Source organism: Cornus florida, unplaced genomic scaffold (genome assembly GCF_030987335.1).
Source record: "Cornus florida cultivar Cherokee Brave unplaced genomic scaffold, ASM3098733v1 CherokeeBrave_3.0.0_Hap2_Chr11, whole genome shotgun sequence".
Classification (NCBI taxonomy): Eukaryota; Viridiplantae; Streptophyta; class Magnoliopsida; order Cornales; family Cornaceae; genus Cornus; species Cornus florida.
In genome coordinates this window covers 140,275,709-140,294,707 of record NW_026775581.1, presented here as the reverse complement: position 1 = coordinate 140,294,707, position 18,999 = coordinate 140,275,709, and the positions used below count along the sequence as shown (strand labels likewise).

The following is an 18,999-nucleotide window of genomic DNA, read 5'->3' as shown; positions in this document are numbered from 1 at the left end:
CCACTTCCACACCAAAGTTAAACAACGCCAAAGGAAAATCCGTTGTAAAAGAGTATCAACGAATTTGTTTAAAACAATGGTGAGTAGAAAATATGACCTACCGAGTGAGTTTTTCCTTCTTATATGTGAAATCTTTTGCCCACCGGGAAGAACTGAACCCGGTTGTTACAACCGAAGAAATGACACCACTTCCACGCCGAAGTAAAACAACGCCAAAGGAAAATCCAATATAGGAGAGTATCAATGAATTTTTTTTAAAACAACAATGAGTAGATAATTTGACACAAACACTCTTAGGTCATATCACCGACTGGTTGAGTTTTTCCTTCTTACATGTGAAAACATTTGCCCAAAAGTAAAACTCCACACACAATTACGTATTTGGATGATCTTTAATCTATGGAATTTGCCCCTATAGACATGTGTGGAATAGAATTTCTGTTCTGGGGGTTCTCACACACACATAATTGCCATCTAGTTTAAATTCAATTGTTTTTTGTTTTTTTTTTTTTTTTTTTTTGGGGAGGGGTGGGGCGGCGCGCAGTATCAATGAATTTTTAAAAACAACAGCAAGCAGTTTGACACAAACACTTGTAGGTCTATAGCCGACCAAGTGAGTTTTTCCTTCTTATATGTGAAAGCATTTGCCCAAAAACAAAACTCCACACACAATTATACGCATTTGGATGATCTTTACCCTACGTAGATGTCTGTTGAGTATAATTTCTGTTCTGGGGACACACAAACATAATGCCAAGAATTCAGGCTTGGATGATGGATGCATTCACACAGGCATGCCCATCCTGAATTATGCTAATTGTCATGTAGTTTAATGTAGTTGAATTATGCTAATTATGCCCATCCTGAATTATTCTAGGGTTTGCATATAATCGTTAATAGCAGTCCAGTGCTATATGATTCAATGAAGAGTGAGCCAATAATGAATGTCTACTGTACCAACATATGAATGTATAGCCTTTTCCTTTTCAGTATGACCGAGATGTACAACACCTACCCACCCCCACCCCAAACAACCCCAACCCCGACCCACAAGGCTTAATAAATAATGGAAGAAAAAACAAAGTGCAGTGCGGTCAACAATTTTGTTACTAGATAGCAGAGAAGATAAAAAGACACTCATCCAGATATTACAGTTTCATTCGTATTGCAAGCCCTACTTGATGCCCTGGGAAAGCATTGTTGTTGTCTCCAGCACTTCGGCACCATCATCCTCCACCGAGATTTTACTCCAACCGGGATTTCTCAGGGAGAAGAACCTCGCCCGATCAAACCCACTTCCTCTAAAACCTGTAATCTTGGAGGAAACCATGGGCATCACAAGAACTGAAGATGCATGAATTGAATCTTCTCCCAGACCTAGTGATAGTGAACAAGCAGTCTGCAGAGAAATCAAGTCATGCATAAGTAACTACAATAGCACATTTTCCATCAGAAAAAAAGAAGAGTAAACCAGCCAATTAGCAGAACCTTTGCCTTGACGACCATATCAGCAGCCTTCACCAGCATTGCTCGCCCAAGTGATCTCATGTCTTTAATTTGTGCATCTTCAGAAGGCATGAGCAGCCTGTAAAAAAAATAAGAACAAAAGAAGAAGATGAAAAAGAAGACGAAGAAAATTATATTGATACTAGAATGCACCATGATATGTAATAGCAAAAAACATTTAACCATGTTCTCTTTATTAATTCAATTTTGCAAGATCAAGGTTAAAAGCAGAATAAAATTGAAAGTAGTTTGGCTATGTTACCATTAGTTTGTATCAAATATTCCCCATTACAAAACTTGGTAAGAACATATAAAATTTTATCCCAAAAATTATCCATGAATTCTCCAAAGTTCTGAATTTTGAAGAAAGCAAAAGATGAAATATACCTGTCCGCATCAGTTGAGACATTTGAAGATGTAACAGAAATTAAAGAGCTATCCTTGACTTCACCTCCTGAAAGTACTCAGGGTCAATTTTTATAGTTGACTTTGCATTGTTAGAGTAAGTGAAAATCTCTTTTGACCAGAATGTACCTTTTGATTCATCTGGTGCGAGCAAAGAAATGCCTATGAATACAGAAATCATTCCTAATATGAACATAGTAGTCCTTAGAGTATCAAATACCTGCTTAAATAACACTGAATAAGTTGACAGAAGCAAGAAACAAATTATTGACAGAGTGTTATTCACCGAAAAAACATTGCTAGTGTGTCAACAAGCTCAATGACTATGGCCCAATTTGGTTGGAAAGAAATGGATGGAAAATAAAAGAAAGGAAATGGAGGGATATCGTTGTGTTTGGTACAAAATTAAGAAAGGAAATGAAAGGGAATGGAAGGATTTGAAGGGATACATAAAAGCTTGATGAGTTGGTTTGTTATCCTCAAAAGCTAGCATTTTTAATGAAACTTTATTAATACCAAATCTGCCCTTATTTTTACAAAAGACAGAACCTATGGAAAAGGGTACAGTAGTAAATTCATTAAAATAGTTTCTTTTCCTTTCTTTCCCCAAACATGATTACTATCCTTGCCTTTCATTTCCTTCATTAATCAACCAAACACGACAAGTGATTAACACTATCATCTCATTTCCTTTCTTTTCATTTCTCTCATAATTTTCTTTTCTTTCCTCTTATAACTAATGTTATTCTTTCTATTCTTTTCCACTGTACCAAACATAGCCTATGTATACATCATTTTCATCTTCCTTGCCTTATTCCCATTTGAATGGGCCCGGCCACACGAATCCCCTTTTTGTATTCTTTTAACTACAAGCTCTCTCTCCTATACCACTTAAGTCTACTTTTTCTTATTTTATTACCAACAGGCATCACTCTTAATTTCTCCCTCACGCTTTAATTAGTAACTTTATCTCTTCTATCACTTCTACTATCCATCATAACATTATCCAAACGTCGGACGTGGAATCCCCAAGAAATGGCTAAAGAAGTTTTCTATGTTCCATGATTCCATCGGAAGATGTGTTTAATTCTCAACCACCTGAATCTAATATCCTACATTATCCTATTTAAAATAATCATGTGGAGGCTGTTAGAATTAATGACTCACACACTTCTATTGTTTTCCGATAGGGACATTAAATATATAAGCTATTTTTGGAAAACACTTTGGACATCTTTGGGCACCAATTTGAAAATTTTCTCCGCATTTTGTCCTTAAACTGAAAGAAAAATTAAAATTGTTGAGCAAAGTCTAGGAAAGTTGATTCGGTGCCTTATGGGAGCACATGCAGATATTGGAAACTCATTGTTGCCTCTTTGTCTTTTTTTTTGTTCTTTTTTTTTATATATAAGTAAAATGTATTAGAAAGTGTTCAAAAGGGGAACGCGTCCCGAGATATACACAAAAAGAATCTATGAACTCAAAGAGCCCAAAAAGTCCACAATGTCCTCTAAAGAAGAATAATCCCTCCCCCAACCCCAACAAAAAAGGGTAAAAATAATAGAAAATTTCAGCTCTCCAATAGAGGACTCCTTCCCATCAAAAGATCTTCCGTTCCGCTCTTTCCAAAGACTCCACCAAACGCAAAGAGGGGTCACCCTCCAGAAGTCTCTAGCCTGAGCCCCCACCCATTGGCCCCTCCAGATATCTAGCAATCCTCGAGAAGTCTAAGGCATGACCCAATGGATGCCAAATAAACCAAGCAAAAGACTCCAACATTTATAAGCAACAGGACAATGCAGCAGAAGGTGATCCACGGACTCCCCAAAGCACTTGCAAAGACAACACCGGTTAACAATGATATGTCTTCTCTTCCATAAATTGTCCAAAGTCAGAATCTTACTTCAAGCTGCAGTCCACACAAAAAAGGCCACCCTAAGGGGCGCCTTAGATAGCCACACCGTCTTCCACAGGAAGGGCAACCCATGAAACCCCGAGAGGCGCACAAAGAATGACCGGACCTGGAACATCCCATTAGAAGAAGGCACCCAAAACAAGGAATCCACACCAGTGCCATCCAATTCCTGTCTATACAAAAGGGCCAACAAGCCAGTGACATCATCCAACTCCCAATCCTGAAAAGGTCGCCTGAATCGCACATCCCAAGACAACGTCCCGCTATCAAGACGGTAGCAGTCAGCAACCAAAGTATGTTTGTCAACAGCAATCCTAAACAATCTTGGAAACAATAGAGCCAAAGGCCTATCTTCGCACCAGGAATCCTCCCAAAACCTGATAAATCTTCCATCCCGAACTCTGAATCTAATGTGTTTGGAGAATTCATCCCACCCCTTCCCAATGGACCTCCACACCCCCACACCATAAGCAGCCCTAATAGGCCTAGCTGACCACCCCCCTCTCCTCCCCAAAACGACAAGGAATGACCTTTCTCCATAATCTGTCTTTCACTACCGAATCTCTAAAGCCACTTGCCTAGAAGAGCATTATTGAAAGGGCCAGTCTTCTAATTCCGAGACCACCAAGCTGAAGAGGCTTGCAAACCTGATCCCATTTGACAAGATGATATTTAAACTCCTCCCCACGACCCCCCCAAAGGAAATTCCGTTGGAGCATCTCCAGTCTTTCCACAATAGAGGCTGGAATCCTAAAAAGCGAGAGAAAGTGTGTTGGAAGGCTTGACAAAACACTCTTCACTAACGTGACTTTTCCACCCTTGGAGAGATATTGCTTTTTCCAACTAGCCAATCTTCTCTCGACCCGCTCAATTACCGGGTCCCAACTTCCCACCCTCCTTGCCGAGTCCCCCAACGGTAGACCCAAATAAGAAATAGGGAAGCGTTGCGTCCCACAGCCTAAAGCAGCAACCAGAGAATCCACATCCTACACCTCCCCCACAGGGACAAGCACACTTTTACCCACATTGACTTTCAGACCAGAGACGGCCTGAAAACAAACCAAAACACATCTCAAATACTGCAACTGGGACACCTCTGCCTCACAGAAAACGATAGTATCATCCGCAAAAAGAAGGTGAGAAATCTTCATCTGCTGAACCGATTCAGGGCCGAGCTTGAAACCCCTAATAAACCCCAAATCCACAGCCCTTCTCATCAGCCTACTAAGGGCCTCCATAACAATAATAAACAAAAATGGGGAAAGAGGGTCCCCCTGCCTCAGACCTCGAGAACTACCAAAGAATCCCGTAGGAGACCCATTAACCAAAATCGAAAATCTGCCAGTGGAAACACATGTAGTAATCCATTTCCTCCATTTCGCACCAAAACCCATCCTTTCCAATAGATAAAACAGGAAATTCCCTTATACAAAAGTGGAATCGGGGTTTTAAGGCCCCAAAGAATCCAAAAAAATGATTAAATCATCTGAAGAGGAACATGACTTCCTCTTCACGTGACTGAAAAGAGAGCGAACATATGTAAAGTTTCAAAATCACCGTAGACAACTCTTTCCCTTCGAACATCTACTATTCCTCTCCTTCCATGAGCACCACCAAACATAATATGGTACAACTACCCAATAATCGTGAACATCACTTCTCACCCGGCATCCTTTCCAAACATGAATCAAATCCTTAGGATAACGAGGTATAACCCGACGCATACCAAACAGGCCAAAAATAAGATTCCAACAGTCTCTCGCCACAGGATAATGCATGAGAATATGATCAACTGACTCACCATCTTGTTTGCATAGGCAACACCAGTTAACTAAACAGTTGCCTCTTTTCCTTAGATTATCAATCGTCAGGATCTTACCCCATACAGCGGTCTATACAAATAATGCCACCCTAGTTGGAGCCATAGAGCGCCAAATGGTATTCCACGAAAAATCAACGATATCAAAATTAGAAAGACATAAGAATAAGGATCGAACTTCAAAGCGACCATGGGAGGAGGGAATCCATGTCAGATCATCACTTCCTCTGCCAACTGTCTCCTGTCGATACAGCAAATCCAGAAAAACACATAACTCGTCCAACTCATAATCCTGAAAAGAACGTCAAAAGTGCACATCCAACATAACCCCACTACCATCAAGCCGATAACAGTCGGCTACGTAGGCATTTCTATCAACTGCAATACTGTATAAACTGGGAAATGAACTAGATAAAGGCCGGTCACCACACCAAAGATCCTCCCAAAAGTGAACACATCTGCCATCACGAACTCTGAATCTGATGTGAGAAGAGAAAGCATCCCATCCCTTCCAAATGGATTTTCACGCCCCTACTCCTCCCACGAGATAAACCGGACAAGTAGACCAACCTCCACTCTCTTCCCCATACCGACGTGATACAAGCCTTCGCCATAGGCAATGTCTTTCCTTCCCGTACCTCCACAGCCATTTACCCAAGAAAGCTTGATTAAAGGGAACCAGTCTTCTGATACCAAGACCACCAAACTTCAAAGGCTTGCAAACTTGTTCCCAATTGACAAGATAATACTTAAACTCTTCTCCCCTTCCGCCCCAAAGGAAATCCCTTTGAATTTTTTCAATCCTATCACCAACCGAGTATGGAATTTGGAACATAGATAAAAAAATATGTGGGAAGGCTCGATAACCCCCCCCCCCCCCCCCCCCCCCCCTCTCTCTTAGACAAATATTGCCTTTTTCCATTCTGCCAATCTTTTCGCATATCTATCAATCACAGGTCCCAACTTCCCACAGTTCTAGAGGAAACCCCTAAAGGCAAACCCAAATACTGAATAGGAAAAGAACTCACCCTACACCCAAGGACTATAGCTAAAGAAGAGATATCTTGAACATCCCCAACCGGAACAAGCATGCTTTTAGCCACATTGACCTTCAGACCAAAAACAGCCTGAAAACAGGCCAAAATGCACCCCAAATATCTAAGTTGAGACACAACATCACCACAAAAAACCAGGGTGTCATCCGCAAAAAGTAAATGAGAGATCTCCATCTAATGGGCAGGATCTCTTCCCACCATAAATCCCTTAATAAGATCGAGATCCGCTGCTTTGCGCATAAGTTTGCTTAAGCCCTCCATGACAATAAGAAAAAGGAAAGACGACAGGGGATCTCCTTGTCTTAATCCTCGAGTACACCCAAAGAAGCCAGCAAGAGACCCATTCACAAGAATAGAAAACTTGACAGATGAGAGACAAGTCTTAATCCATTTCCTCCATTTACTTCCAAACCCCATTCTCTGTAGCAAATAAAGCAGGAAATTCCAATTCACATGATCAAATGCTTAATCTATGTCAAGTTTGCATAAGACTCCAGGAACACCACTTCTCAATCTAGAGTCCACACATTCGCCTGCAATAAGAACTAAATCAAGAATTTGCCGTCCTCCGCCAAAAGCATTCTGGGAATCCAATATAATCCCATCCATCACTTCCCTCATCCTAAGAGCAAGAACCTTAGTCATGAGCTTGTAGATACAACCCACTAAGCTGATAGGTCTGAAGTCTTTACTATCAGAAGCACCTCCCTTCTTAGGGATAAGGGCAATGAATGAGGCATTTAGCGACTTCTCATTGTTGCCTCTTATGGAGTATGTATATTATAATTTGATCGATTGGTCAACTAATAGCTATCCTATTGAGATTATATGTGATTTTATTCCTCATCGGTCCATCAACCTTATACCTATGGCTCCATATTTTCATATGTTTGAATTTGTTGATTCGTTTATCCAACTTGTCCATGAGTTTCATGCCGATACGCGACGACAAATTGTTTTGAGTAATAAAAATTATGAATTTATTGCATATGCTCATATTAAGAATCAAAAATTCATTAAAGGAGATTATGTTCCAATTTGTCCATCACCACAATCTTATAACTCATTTGAGACTTTGCAAGCCCAAGTCACTCGATATTTCCACATCACTCATAACTTCGGACCTTATGCACATTTACTTGACTTGCCATCAGATAATGGTATTAGTCCAATTTTTCATGTGGAGTATTCGATGCCTAACCTAGGTACCTTTGAGCCTCTTGTGTTGTTAGCTTGTGTTCCTAAAAGTGAAATTAAATTTTCTTCAGCAACAGCATTTGTCCTCCCATCATGTCAACCAAGGCATTTGAATTGGATTAAAGATATTATTAACTATTAGAGTGATTCACGATGGACATATTATTCAGCTTTAGATGTCACAAGGAGTACAGACGAGTTTTGCCATGTTGTTCCAAACTTTTCAGAGCAGTATTATTAACTTTACCCTCCGGAGAAGAGTTCTTCTTAGCCGAGGAGAATTGATGGGGAATGGGCTGTGATTCATACACGAGTTGCGCGTGTTCCAACATTACTTTTGGAGAAGAGGAAAAGAGAAATAGAATTAGGAATTTTTGTAATTTAGGGCTACATTATTATGTTCCTTGTTGTTTTGGCAATGTTCTATTTTTAGGGTTATTTTAGTATTTTCATATATTAGGGTCTGCTTAATGTTTTGCCTATATAAAGGATTCTTTGTAAACAAAGCATTTAGTTTTGGAATATTGAATATTACCGTGAGTTTGCGAACTCCCCCTCTGACTTTTCTCCCTCCTTGTTCTTCTTGTTTTTAATCCCTCAGTCTATCTGACCCTATGGCCTATGTTGTTGCAGTTTTTTTTTGTCTTCAAGTTGTAGATTGGATCCAACAGAAAACACAAAAGAGAGAGAGAGAGAGAGAGATAACCTGATACTCCTGAAAGTACACAAATCCTGTACAAATTGAAAAGAAAGTCCAAGCAATCTGAAGCATAGGAACGATTAGCATTGCATCAAACAATGACAATCCTTCATTCAACCTTGCCATCTGCAGCAGTAGCAAATTGACAATAAAAATCAAAATTTGGCACCATCCCCAGGTAGTTTATTTATTTATTTTTTCCCTGTATACCATCCCCATGTAGTTGCGGCGTTGAAATATTATAACAAAACATTCAGAAACAGAAAAATATGAGTTATGCATGCAATCATGAATGATCTTTACCCAAAAACCAGCCGTACTAAGAAACAGTAAAAGCATGGAGTAAGTGAACCAGCTATGCAACCGATAACCGTTAGACATGGACAATCTTAGTAGGATAGAGCTGCAAAAAAAAGGATATTGCACGTCAGAAACAATGGCAATTGTAAACTTTATCACCCAAGAAGCAATGTAAACTAAGGCAGCTTACTTACAGAGATTTTGCAAACAAAACCGAGCAGGATCCTACAGCACCCGAAACTATGGCATAGGAAAAAGGAAGCAGCATGTGCCAATAAGACTTGAGGTCATGTCCAGGAACTGCAAGCAGCAATTCTCCTCTCCTGCATATTCCACATATCTATTGTAACAAGAATCAAGATGGAGGCTTAGTCATTTTATCAAATAAAAGAAGGAATAGAAACTAGAACAACAAAATCAGTTAGCTCCCACAAAAGCATATGCCCAGCTCGAATCCTTGATCTTACCCTGTAAAGGTCAGATGCAGTAGTCTTTACCTGTATATGGAGTGATGCAAGGCAACAACTAAGACCAAAATCAGACAGTAAAGAAGGAACGTAATGTTGCTGTACTTCTCTGCCAACTGCTCTGGTGTGTAAACTGTGAAGCAAAAAAGGGAGCAGAAAAACGTCATCACTTGACCTGGAAAACAGCCATACTTGTTCGCCAAGAGAACCTCTATTGCTCAATTGAGCATGCGATGCTGGGTGCAAGTGCCCGTGGACATTATATACAAACCATGACAAGGACACAGCCTATGGTGCATGTGCCACTAACCTAAATACATTTGTTTGGGGAGTGGGATAAGAAGAACTATGCAATATTTAAGAGATCATTCATGTGGAACCCTGATTAATATAAGAGAAGTTATCAATCATTCTTTGACCACAAGTAGAAACAAGAAGCAGGCCATTTCGTGAAAAGATAACATATTGGGAAGAACCAGTCCCAGATACTGATGGAAAGAGATCTGATCATGTGTACAGTGTATTGCATTCAACAATTAGTTTATGGCTCTACGTAAGTTGACACAGACTCTGCATTGGTTACATCATATATTGAAAAACAAAGGCTGATCCGTCAACTGGAAGAGTAGTTCATTTTTGTTATGTAAGAGAAAAATAATAAATCTGATATGTTTTTTTTAGGTACGAACTTTCCCAATAAGAATAAAAATATTATAATACAGGTGTACAATGGAAGCAATACTCCAAGTGTCTAACAACCAAGCCTTTTCCCAATTACTTGGGGTTGGCTACATAATCCCATGTTTCCATTAACTTGGGGGGGGGGGGGGGGGGGGGGGGGGGGGGGGGGGGGGCGGAGGTGAACCCCATGTTTCCATTCTGCTCCTTTTTTAAATATATATATAGATATATATATATATAGAAATGGCATGGAGAACAGTACCAAAAGTAAAATGTAAACATACTTTAACATGTGTCTCACACTGCATGACTCTACGAGTTCACATTATAGGCCTGTAATGTCTGGTTGCTGGTACAGAACATGGCTATCATGATACTTCGGAAGGTTTTGGTAGCAACACTACTTGATTGTTCTGTTCCATAGAACTTTAGAAAAGAATTATTGAATACACATTTTCCTTTAATATTTCATATCTGTATATTGATAGATAAAACTTATAGAAAAAGCTCCTAGTAATTTTTTTCAGAAGTTAAGGAACGTGGACACCAATAAGTTGTATCCATGTCAGACACATTTAATTGGTAGGAGAGAAGGAAGGAGGGATGGAGCAAGTCACAACTGTTTGGTACAAGGGCGAACTTGAGGGAAGGGAAGGATTGATGCATGAGACATACTACCTAGTCTTCAATTTGTCATCCCCCCAAAATTGGATGTAGGAAATCTGTGAAATGTGTGTGCGAGTACTTACCTAACCCAAAAATACATATATATATGGATGTAAGAGTAGAGGAAGAGACGGATAAGGCATTGTATATTATGTCAAGTGACAATATTACCCTTCATCTATTTTTGCCAAATTATATTATATAAGTATAATGGTAAAATAAAATATGAAACCTCTCCTTTCCTTCCCTTTCTCCAAAGAATGAAAGGTGTCACCACCTTATACTCCCTTACATTTCACCAAACAAAAAGAAAGGACACCTTCCCATCCCTAAGAATTCCTCATCCATCTTTCCTACCCTCCTATCCATTCACTTCTCCATCCTTCATACCACACAAGCATTAAAAACATTGAAGGTGTAAAAGCCAAGCCAAGCCAAAGGAAGGTGACAAGGAAGATGGCAGGCAGCCATTAAGAAGAAAACGGCCAGTATACTGAAAGATAGGGTCGCTCTCCCAGTTCGAAGTTTTTCCTAGAAGTTTCAACATTGTTGAATATAACAAGAGTGGTGACTATAAACAGACTCGAGGACACATCATCACATTTTGCACGTCTTTCTTAATTTCGAACACATGGCCAACACTCAAGAACATGAAAAGAAGATTAATTGCAACCTTCTAATTTGGATATAAAACTTTTTAGCATGGCAGAAAAGAAGATTAATTGCAAGGAAAAATCAAATTATAGGTTAATATAAAACGTGTGAAAAGTCTGATATATATATATATATATATTTACAACAAAGTCTGACTATACTAAAGAACACAAGATGTAGCAAGGCTTGATTTAAAGAGTAAACGCTGTAGAGGACATATAGTCATCAAATTGTGTACATGTGCATATACATATCTACATACATGTACAAATTCACATATACGTATCATTATGACTTTATTTATATGAAAAAGGTGATTATGATTATATCATTTGAACATTATAAATTTCATCCAATCATAGCAATTGGACGTGATTTTTAAGAATTGTTGTGTAAAGTGTCTATGATGTGTCAATGCCCTAAATCTGTGTCCATGCTGTCAGGTCCAAAACATACCCATATCTTGTTTGTGCCACACTTCTTGCAACATCAACTTTTAAGACCTTAACTCTTTAACCAAGAATATGGACAAGAAAGTAATGGCTAGCACAAGTCATCATCCTGAAGAAATTAAACTACATTGTTCTCAGAAGTGATTTACCAGGTGACTGGTGGTTGCCAAAAGCTACAAGAAAAATGTTTCCAAGAACAATAAAGGCTGTGGCAACCAATACTCTGCAAAGGAAGAAACATTTATGTATATTAAAATGCAGGAAAAAGAAAAAAAGAAAATAATATTGATTCACTAATATTCTAAAGCATGCTCTCTCTACAGATTCTAACCTACCTGACAGTCACCGTTTTGCTTAAAACAAAGTATGCAAATGCGATGTTGGATACAAATTGTATAGATCCGAGGGCTGCAAGAAGTGACTGCAAAACACGAGAGGACAAAAATGAATAAAAGGACCAAAGTATAATGATACCAAAAGTATAATGATACCAAGGTAAAATTTGTTATCTAACTCAACAGCGCGTGTAGCAGTCACCAAACTGCGTAAATACATGAAGTTCTAGTATCAACCCCATCTATTAAGTGAAAGGAGACAATATTACATGTCATACAGACCTGAGCAGCATATCCAAAGGAAATGAAATTAAGACAATTTCCAAGAGCAAAAACTAGAATACCTGCATGCCAAGAAGTATGCATTCAAGTTACACTATATGTGGTACAATAAGCAGAACAGTTGTAAAAAAACAAGAACCAAAAACTAAACTTCTCACCAACTCTCCAAGCCTGGAAGTACATGATGGGCTTCATTACAATTTTTCCATTTGTCACATCACTGCCGACCATAGCTCTTTCTCTCTGCAATTAATTCAGTCACTCATCATAAATGCAATAGGAAGTGGAGCCAAAAAATTAACGCAACCACAGTAAAAAAAATTTAACCTCCCAGTTCATTATGCCATATTATAAACATAAAGCCAGTGATAGAATACTGCAGAAAGGGAGCTATAAAGACTATGAAACATTTCCTATTCAAACTAAGCACCATGAGGATGATCACAAGGTCCCCAACAAGAACCGAAATTCAAACAAGGCATATATTGTAAATTTGAAAATTTGAAGAGAATTCAACAGACTTGAGATAAGAACAAAATTCAAGTGGAAACCCGAGTCAAGATCTCCCTTGACATTAAGACTTTAACTCGTACATCTTTTAGCTACGAATTTATTTTAGTCGGAATATTTGTCAAATGTCCAAGAGTAACAAATGTAACAGAGTAAAAAGAACAACTTATATCAAAGACATGCACATTAGAACCAAGAAAACAAATGAATAATGAAATGTCCAAATAACACGTCAATGGCAAATCCATGTTGATACGATTCTATAGTACAAGTATCGTAAAAAAATATGTATTCCCTAAACTAACATTCTCATGGCTCCCAAATCCAAGTTCAATAGCCAATCTTTATTCAAACTCAAATCCTTTCATTTCAAAACATTGATTTATCTAAATGTACCATTAGAAGTTTTTGAATCACCCGCAACAAAATTGTGCAAGATTTAATCACTCATTCTAACATTAGTAAAAACAAATATTGCAACCCTTTTATATAGTAGTTCCTACTTATAACCATATGACTTCTTAAACTTACAAGAATAGTAATTCCTGTATAACCATGTGACTCATAATATCACATCATAATGGAGGTAACCATAAGGCTAAAAAATCTCTTTAAGTATAAATTCATAAATTTTTACTGTCAATCGTGACTTATGGAATTTTAATATTTGTGACCCATCATATAAAAATACATAAAAGACTCTCAGGCTAACAATTATAACAGCCCGCACAGAAGAACCCATAAATTATCCAGCTGACTAAGCCCAATTAAGCAAGGCTCCAAGCAAGCCCTGCATCATCTAACAAATGTCAAATCAATGCTTGGACCCTTGAACCCTCTTGTACACGTCCTTTATAGGTCCTTAAAGATCATTCTGTTGTAGAGGGATAGTTTAGTCTTTTTAGCATTCAGATCCTTATTTGCACCAAAATTGAATGTTAAGGAGATTTAGAACGTATAGGGGTTATATACTCTATATGCATACCATAAGGGTGTTTTTTGCCCACAACCTTATATTATATATATAAAAAGAGGGACAATTTAGTTATTTCACATTTAATTAGTTTTTTTTACCTATTTTCTATTGAGTTATAGAGGGACACTTAGTCTTTTCAACATTCAGGTCTTGTTTGCTCCAAAATTAAATGTTAAAGGATCTTTTAGAACGTATAAGGGGGGTTATACACCCTATATGCATACTATAGGGGTGTTTTTCGCTCGCAACCCTTTATATTACAAAGATTCAAATGCATGACTTGCTTGAACAGTTGCTAAATATATAAAACAACATTTTACTGGATCAATTTAGGCACATCATGCATCAACAATTGCTAAATATATAAAATATAGAGAGAGATAAATAATAGAAATAGAGGGTATAATATATATAAATGAGGGAGGGGCAGTTTGGGAACACACAAAGGGTAGATTTGGTATTAAATAGGGTTTTTAGGTCACATGACTTGCACATGGCCTCTACAATGCACTTTTTCATGTCAGAAGCCCTTATTTGCACACTTTATATACTACAAGGGTGGAATTTGAACATCAAGGGGGTTTTTTGAAACCTTTCCAAACTACATGGTTGTTTTTTTTTTTTTTTTTTTTTTTTTGCAATTCACCCAATAAATAAATAAAATAAGGAAAAAAAAGGTCAAACTCAAACTAGTCGAATTAAGAATTGAATGAACTAATAAGTTTATAAAGCAAATGACTTGTCTATAGCAGTATTAGTCGAAAGGAGATGAAAGGAACAAAAAAACATTTATGCCTTGAGTCCTAACTTACCAAAAAGGAACAAGAAAACATTATAAGGTTGTATAGCAGCATCACTAGAATCAAAAGTCGCCTCGTGATCCATAAATTTTATGAAATTATAGAAATTTCACGAGGATTTTACACTTCTAGGATGTTGTAGGGTTCAAGATCAATCTAGTATTTGTAGATAGTAAGATTGTCAAATCATAAGATCATGGGATCATAAGAGTCATATTGGGATCTCAAAAACCCAGGGACCAAAGGCAATAAAGATAGAAAGTTGTACTAATGCAAACAGTGGCATGGAAGTTGACGTTGTAGTTGTCGACAGATAAAAGAACAACCAAAATAAAATTAAAAATTTGTTTATTGAGGTATAAAAGAAATGAGACCAAAATAAAGGAGGGTAGAAAACGTGATGACCTATAAATAATTATATATATATATATATATATAGAGAGAGAGAGAGAGAGAGAGAGAATGGCTTAAGATAGAGCATAACAGAAGCATTATTAATGTAACTAACCTGGACCAATTAGAACAAAAGTGGTTTTGAGTTTAGTTGACTACTATATGCCAGGTAGTTCCTCATTTTTGAGTTTAGTTGACTACTATATGCCAGGTAGTGTCCCATCATTGATGATGAAAGCCATCAAAGTAAACAGTAACCACAAGTGGTGCAAAGAATCAGTTACAAGTTCTCATGATTTGTTGGCTTTTCAAACTTATCACCAATGATTATGTTGCGGCCATTTCTTGCATGATCACATTTTCAATGATGAACTTGCATGCAAAATAGAAAAATAAGTACTAGATCATTTTGCCTGAAACGCCGAACGAAACAAAGTGAAATCATCATTTGTATCCAAACGGAGCAAACACTGAGCTAGCAAATACCAAGACAATAGATAGGAATAATATTTTGCAGCTTTCTTGGAAGAGAGAAATTTTCTAGGAAGCTCTATTGCAAGGGACACAACTTTTTATTATGTTGTTCAGCACAAAGTTCTGGGTACTTAAACCCAATAATTAAATATATATATATATATATATATATTTATATATATATATATTAAAAAGTGTTAAAAATTACCTCATCATGACCCAATTTAAGAAGGTTGGTACCAAAGTTGATGGCAACACTGCCAAAAATGTTGATGAAGGCTCCAATAACCCATTCCCCCATGGATCAAAAATGCGTAGCCTTAAGTGTGGATAGAATGTGAGGATGCTGTCCTTGCAAAGTCACTGATTCTCACAAAATAATTGATTAAAGAAAATGCTGCTTGAAAGACCAAAAGTTCTCCTGCACCCATCAATGAGGCAAAAGGATCCACTTCAAGCAAACATTTGCTTCCAATGCTGAGAACATCACAGTGTGAAAGTGTCTTACCTGCAAAATGCTTACTTCAATTTCTCAGTTATAAGAATCCATATGCCTTTGAGGGGGGGAGAGAGAGGGGTGGGGGAAGGGGAGGGGGGTTTGTTAGTGAAATTTCTCAGCCAAAAAACAAGAAAAAAGAAAAAAAAAAAAAAAAAAATGAGAGGGGAGAAAGTGTTGGAACTCAATTAACTAAACAGAGCCACTTCCCAACTACTTGGGATCAACTAAATGAATCATGTTTCAGGTTTCTACTATATCAAGACCATATCATCTTTCAAGATTAAAACATGCTGCAGGAAACTTTAATTACTAATGATAAAATGACAGAATACGCTAAATAAATTTTCAAATGAATATAAGTAATTGTGATACTCAAAAAAGAAACAGTTATTGGCTATCAGCAAATCTCAGCACTACATCAAATGTAAAAAAATATACCTCCGTTGAGTTCTGGATGCATGGATTAGATGATTTGGTAATGGAATTGCAGGAAATTTTGATAAAACTCCAAACTACTTTTCATTCCATTCCAATTCCAAGACACCTATTCCATGCTACCGTACATAACTTTATGTAGGTCAATTAGCAAGGGAAGGAAGGAAAAATAGTTCATAATTGCCAAATAATAAAGCAAAAAAGTAATTTATTGATCAGATAAGTTCCTGATATTCCAGGTATCAGTTATGATCTAATAACATATAATTGCTCGAATCTATGCAGAAGCAGAAGTGTTGAGCATCATCCAATTGAAAAGGCTAATGTTGTAAATTTATAACAGTAAAAATTGAAAAAGAAAAGGATCTAGAGGCAACTTTTACCGTGAAAGGCTCAGCGGGGAAGAACCACAAGACTCCTTTGAGATGATAATATAGAGAATTAAGAACCGATGCAACGTTTGGATTATATAATACCTTCGATTCAGGAAAAAAAAAAACCCTAACCTGATTGCGAATGTCCAGCAGAGAGGGAGAAAAGCAGAGGATAAGAAAATTAGGGTGCGGCAATGATGGAGGATGGTGGTGGAGGAGGAGGAGGAGGAGGAGGAGGAATGAATTTGATCAACTAAAGTTCAAAGTTTTGTTGGTTTGAGTTCGATTGGTCGATAGCTTGGCTCTGGAGCAAAAAACGTAACATTTTACCCACCGCTGCCCCCGAAATTCAACTGTCGGTGGCAGATATCAAGAGGTCTTTGGCTCGCGGACAATTCATGACGCGTGGCACAAAAACTGCAAAAGGTACCCTTTTTTTTTTTTTTTTGAAGTTAGTCATCTAAATATTGTAAAATTAGGAAAATAATTATTTTTGAAAAATGATATAATTGACAACATTAATATCACGATTTAAACTGACTAGCATAAAAATAAAAATAAAAAAAAACAACTAAGGTTATTACATAAGCGTATCTCCAACAGTGTGTTAAAAGATCTTTTTGCATAAAATATACACAATGTGTAAATTTTTTTTGGACAATACTTAGATCTTCAGTGAGGATCTACAACACACAACCCTACTATAGACCAATAATAAATGAACAAGTCCTATTTTAATTATCAAATCATAAATGGTATTTAATTTTCCATCTCTAATTTGGTAAATGAGTATCTACTCTACCATCTTTGATTTGATAATTAAAGATAACGTGTTCATTTATTATTGGTCCTCGTAATAGTGAAATGATGTAGATCCTCACTGTAAGGACCTAAGTATTGTTCAATTTTTTTGAACTCTACCAGTGTGCTAAGATACATTGTTACCTCATCAATGTGTAAAATTGCTATTTATTTTGCACAACTAATAAGTGATGAACCCTTAAACGTGCATATGTTAATGCCTTAGTGATACTTTTATCTGGTTCTTATATTTATTATTATTTATTTGCTTTTCGTAGGTTTTTATCCAAAGAGACGGTCAATTCCATGTATTTAGAGATTATTGAGCTGTTCCCGGTGCTTGAAGAGATGTGTGGGGCCTTCTCGGTAAACTCGGGACTTAACCGAAAAGATTTGGTGAAGTTTCAGGCTTTAGGGCTCGAGCACACTAAATAGGGCTCGAGCATTGATGAAAAATTATGTACCTTCTTCAGTATTTTGGATATAACTTATTACTCAAAATTCAAAATTGGGCAAACTCAATGGTTATGGAAAAAAGACTCGAAGCTTGACATTTTTGTGTCTAATAGTAATTTCGAGATTCGTATTCCAAATTTGTCAAAATAGCGTTACAAACTAAGTATAGAAGAAAAGACGCTTCGGAAAAATTGGCTAAAAAATAAAAATAAATAAAAAAAACTAAGTGTTAAGACAGTGCTTGAGCACTGTCACTCTGGTAATTAAAAACACATGCAGGAAACACTCCTTTTTTGTTTTAGACGGGCCCGATGACTCCAAAAGCTGTAAAGTCCATCCAAGAAGGATTAGGGCTTGTTCTTTACTATAAAAGAAGATAAGAAGACACATTGATGCTCTAACTCTTCTCTCTCTTGGTTCTCCTACCTTGTGGCTACTTTTAAGGTTTTGAAGATTCCAATTGGCGGTCCATGGAGATGGCTTCTACACTAACAATGATGAAATATTTCCTCTACATGAGTAGTTAAATTCCATCTTAAGGCATTGATGTAGCCCTAGTCCGAGTATCATGGTTTGATTATTCTTGACTTCAGGGATTTTTATATGTATATTGTTTGCATGGTTTTGAGCAATTGATTTAGTTGTACTAAGCAATTGGGTTTTAATGATTATAATCAGTTTTGATGAAATTAATCTCTTGTCTTAGAATTAATCTTATTTTAATTAAATTCAAACCCTTCTATTGTGAGAGATAGGCGGCTAAGGGCTTCTCTTAATGATAGAAATGGTTATCATTCAATAATGCTTAAACAACTATGTGAATGAGTTATGATAAATTGGAGTAGTT

General features: G+C 37.2%; 1 protein-coding gene across 5 annotated transcripts; it reads right to left on the bottom strand.

The window, feature by feature from the left end:
• Positions 1–489: 489 nt before the first annotated feature.
• LOC132285061 (probable magnesium transporter NIPA8) lies at positions 490–17,258 on the bottom strand. 5 transcript variants are annotated; one of them, XM_059787226.1, is made up of 15 exons: positions 17,028–17,258; positions 16,905–16,939; positions 15,796–16,095; positions 12,593–12,677; positions 12,435–12,496; positions 12,153–12,238; positions 11,967–12,040; positions 9,395–9,497; positions 9,092–9,220; positions 8,901–9,000; positions 8,604–8,723; positions 2,041–2,131; positions 1,894–1,960; positions 1,489–1,585; positions 490–1,399 (listed from the first exon to the last, which is right to left on the bottom strand). In XM_059787226.1, the coding sequence occupies exons 3-15, from the start codon at positions 15,886–15,888 to the stop codon at positions 1,175–1,177; spliced, it is 1,332 nt and encodes a 443-aa protein (XP_059643209.1). In that variant the 5' UTR covers positions 15,889–16,095; positions 16,905–16,939; positions 17,028–17,258; the 3' UTR covers positions 490–1,174. The 5 variants fall into 5 exon arrangements, with proteins under 5 accessions (XP_059643209.1, XP_059643211.1, XP_059643207.1 ...); XM_059787228.1 differs by having other exon boundaries at positions 15,796–16,008; XM_059787224.1 differs by having other exon boundaries at positions 16,905–17,258.
• Positions 17,259–18,999: the final 1,741 nt, after the last annotated feature.

What these genes read in the sequence shown, in the direction of transcription:
- LOC132285061 (XM_059787224.1), bottom strand. Translation starts at nt 15,888, where the DNA reads ATGGGGGAATGGGTTATTGGAGCCTTCATCAACATTTTTGGCAGTGTT. An exon ending in TGGCAACCACCAGTCACCTG is followed by an intron (nt 9,498 to 11,966) that starts GTAAATCACTTC and finishes TTTGCTTCACAG; the next exon opens with TTTACACACCAGAGCAGTTG. An exon ending in TGTACTTTCAGGAGTATCAG is followed by an intron (nt 2,132 to 8,603) that starts GTTATCTCTCTC and finishes TTATTTAAGCAG; the next exon opens with GTATTTGATACTCTAAGGAC.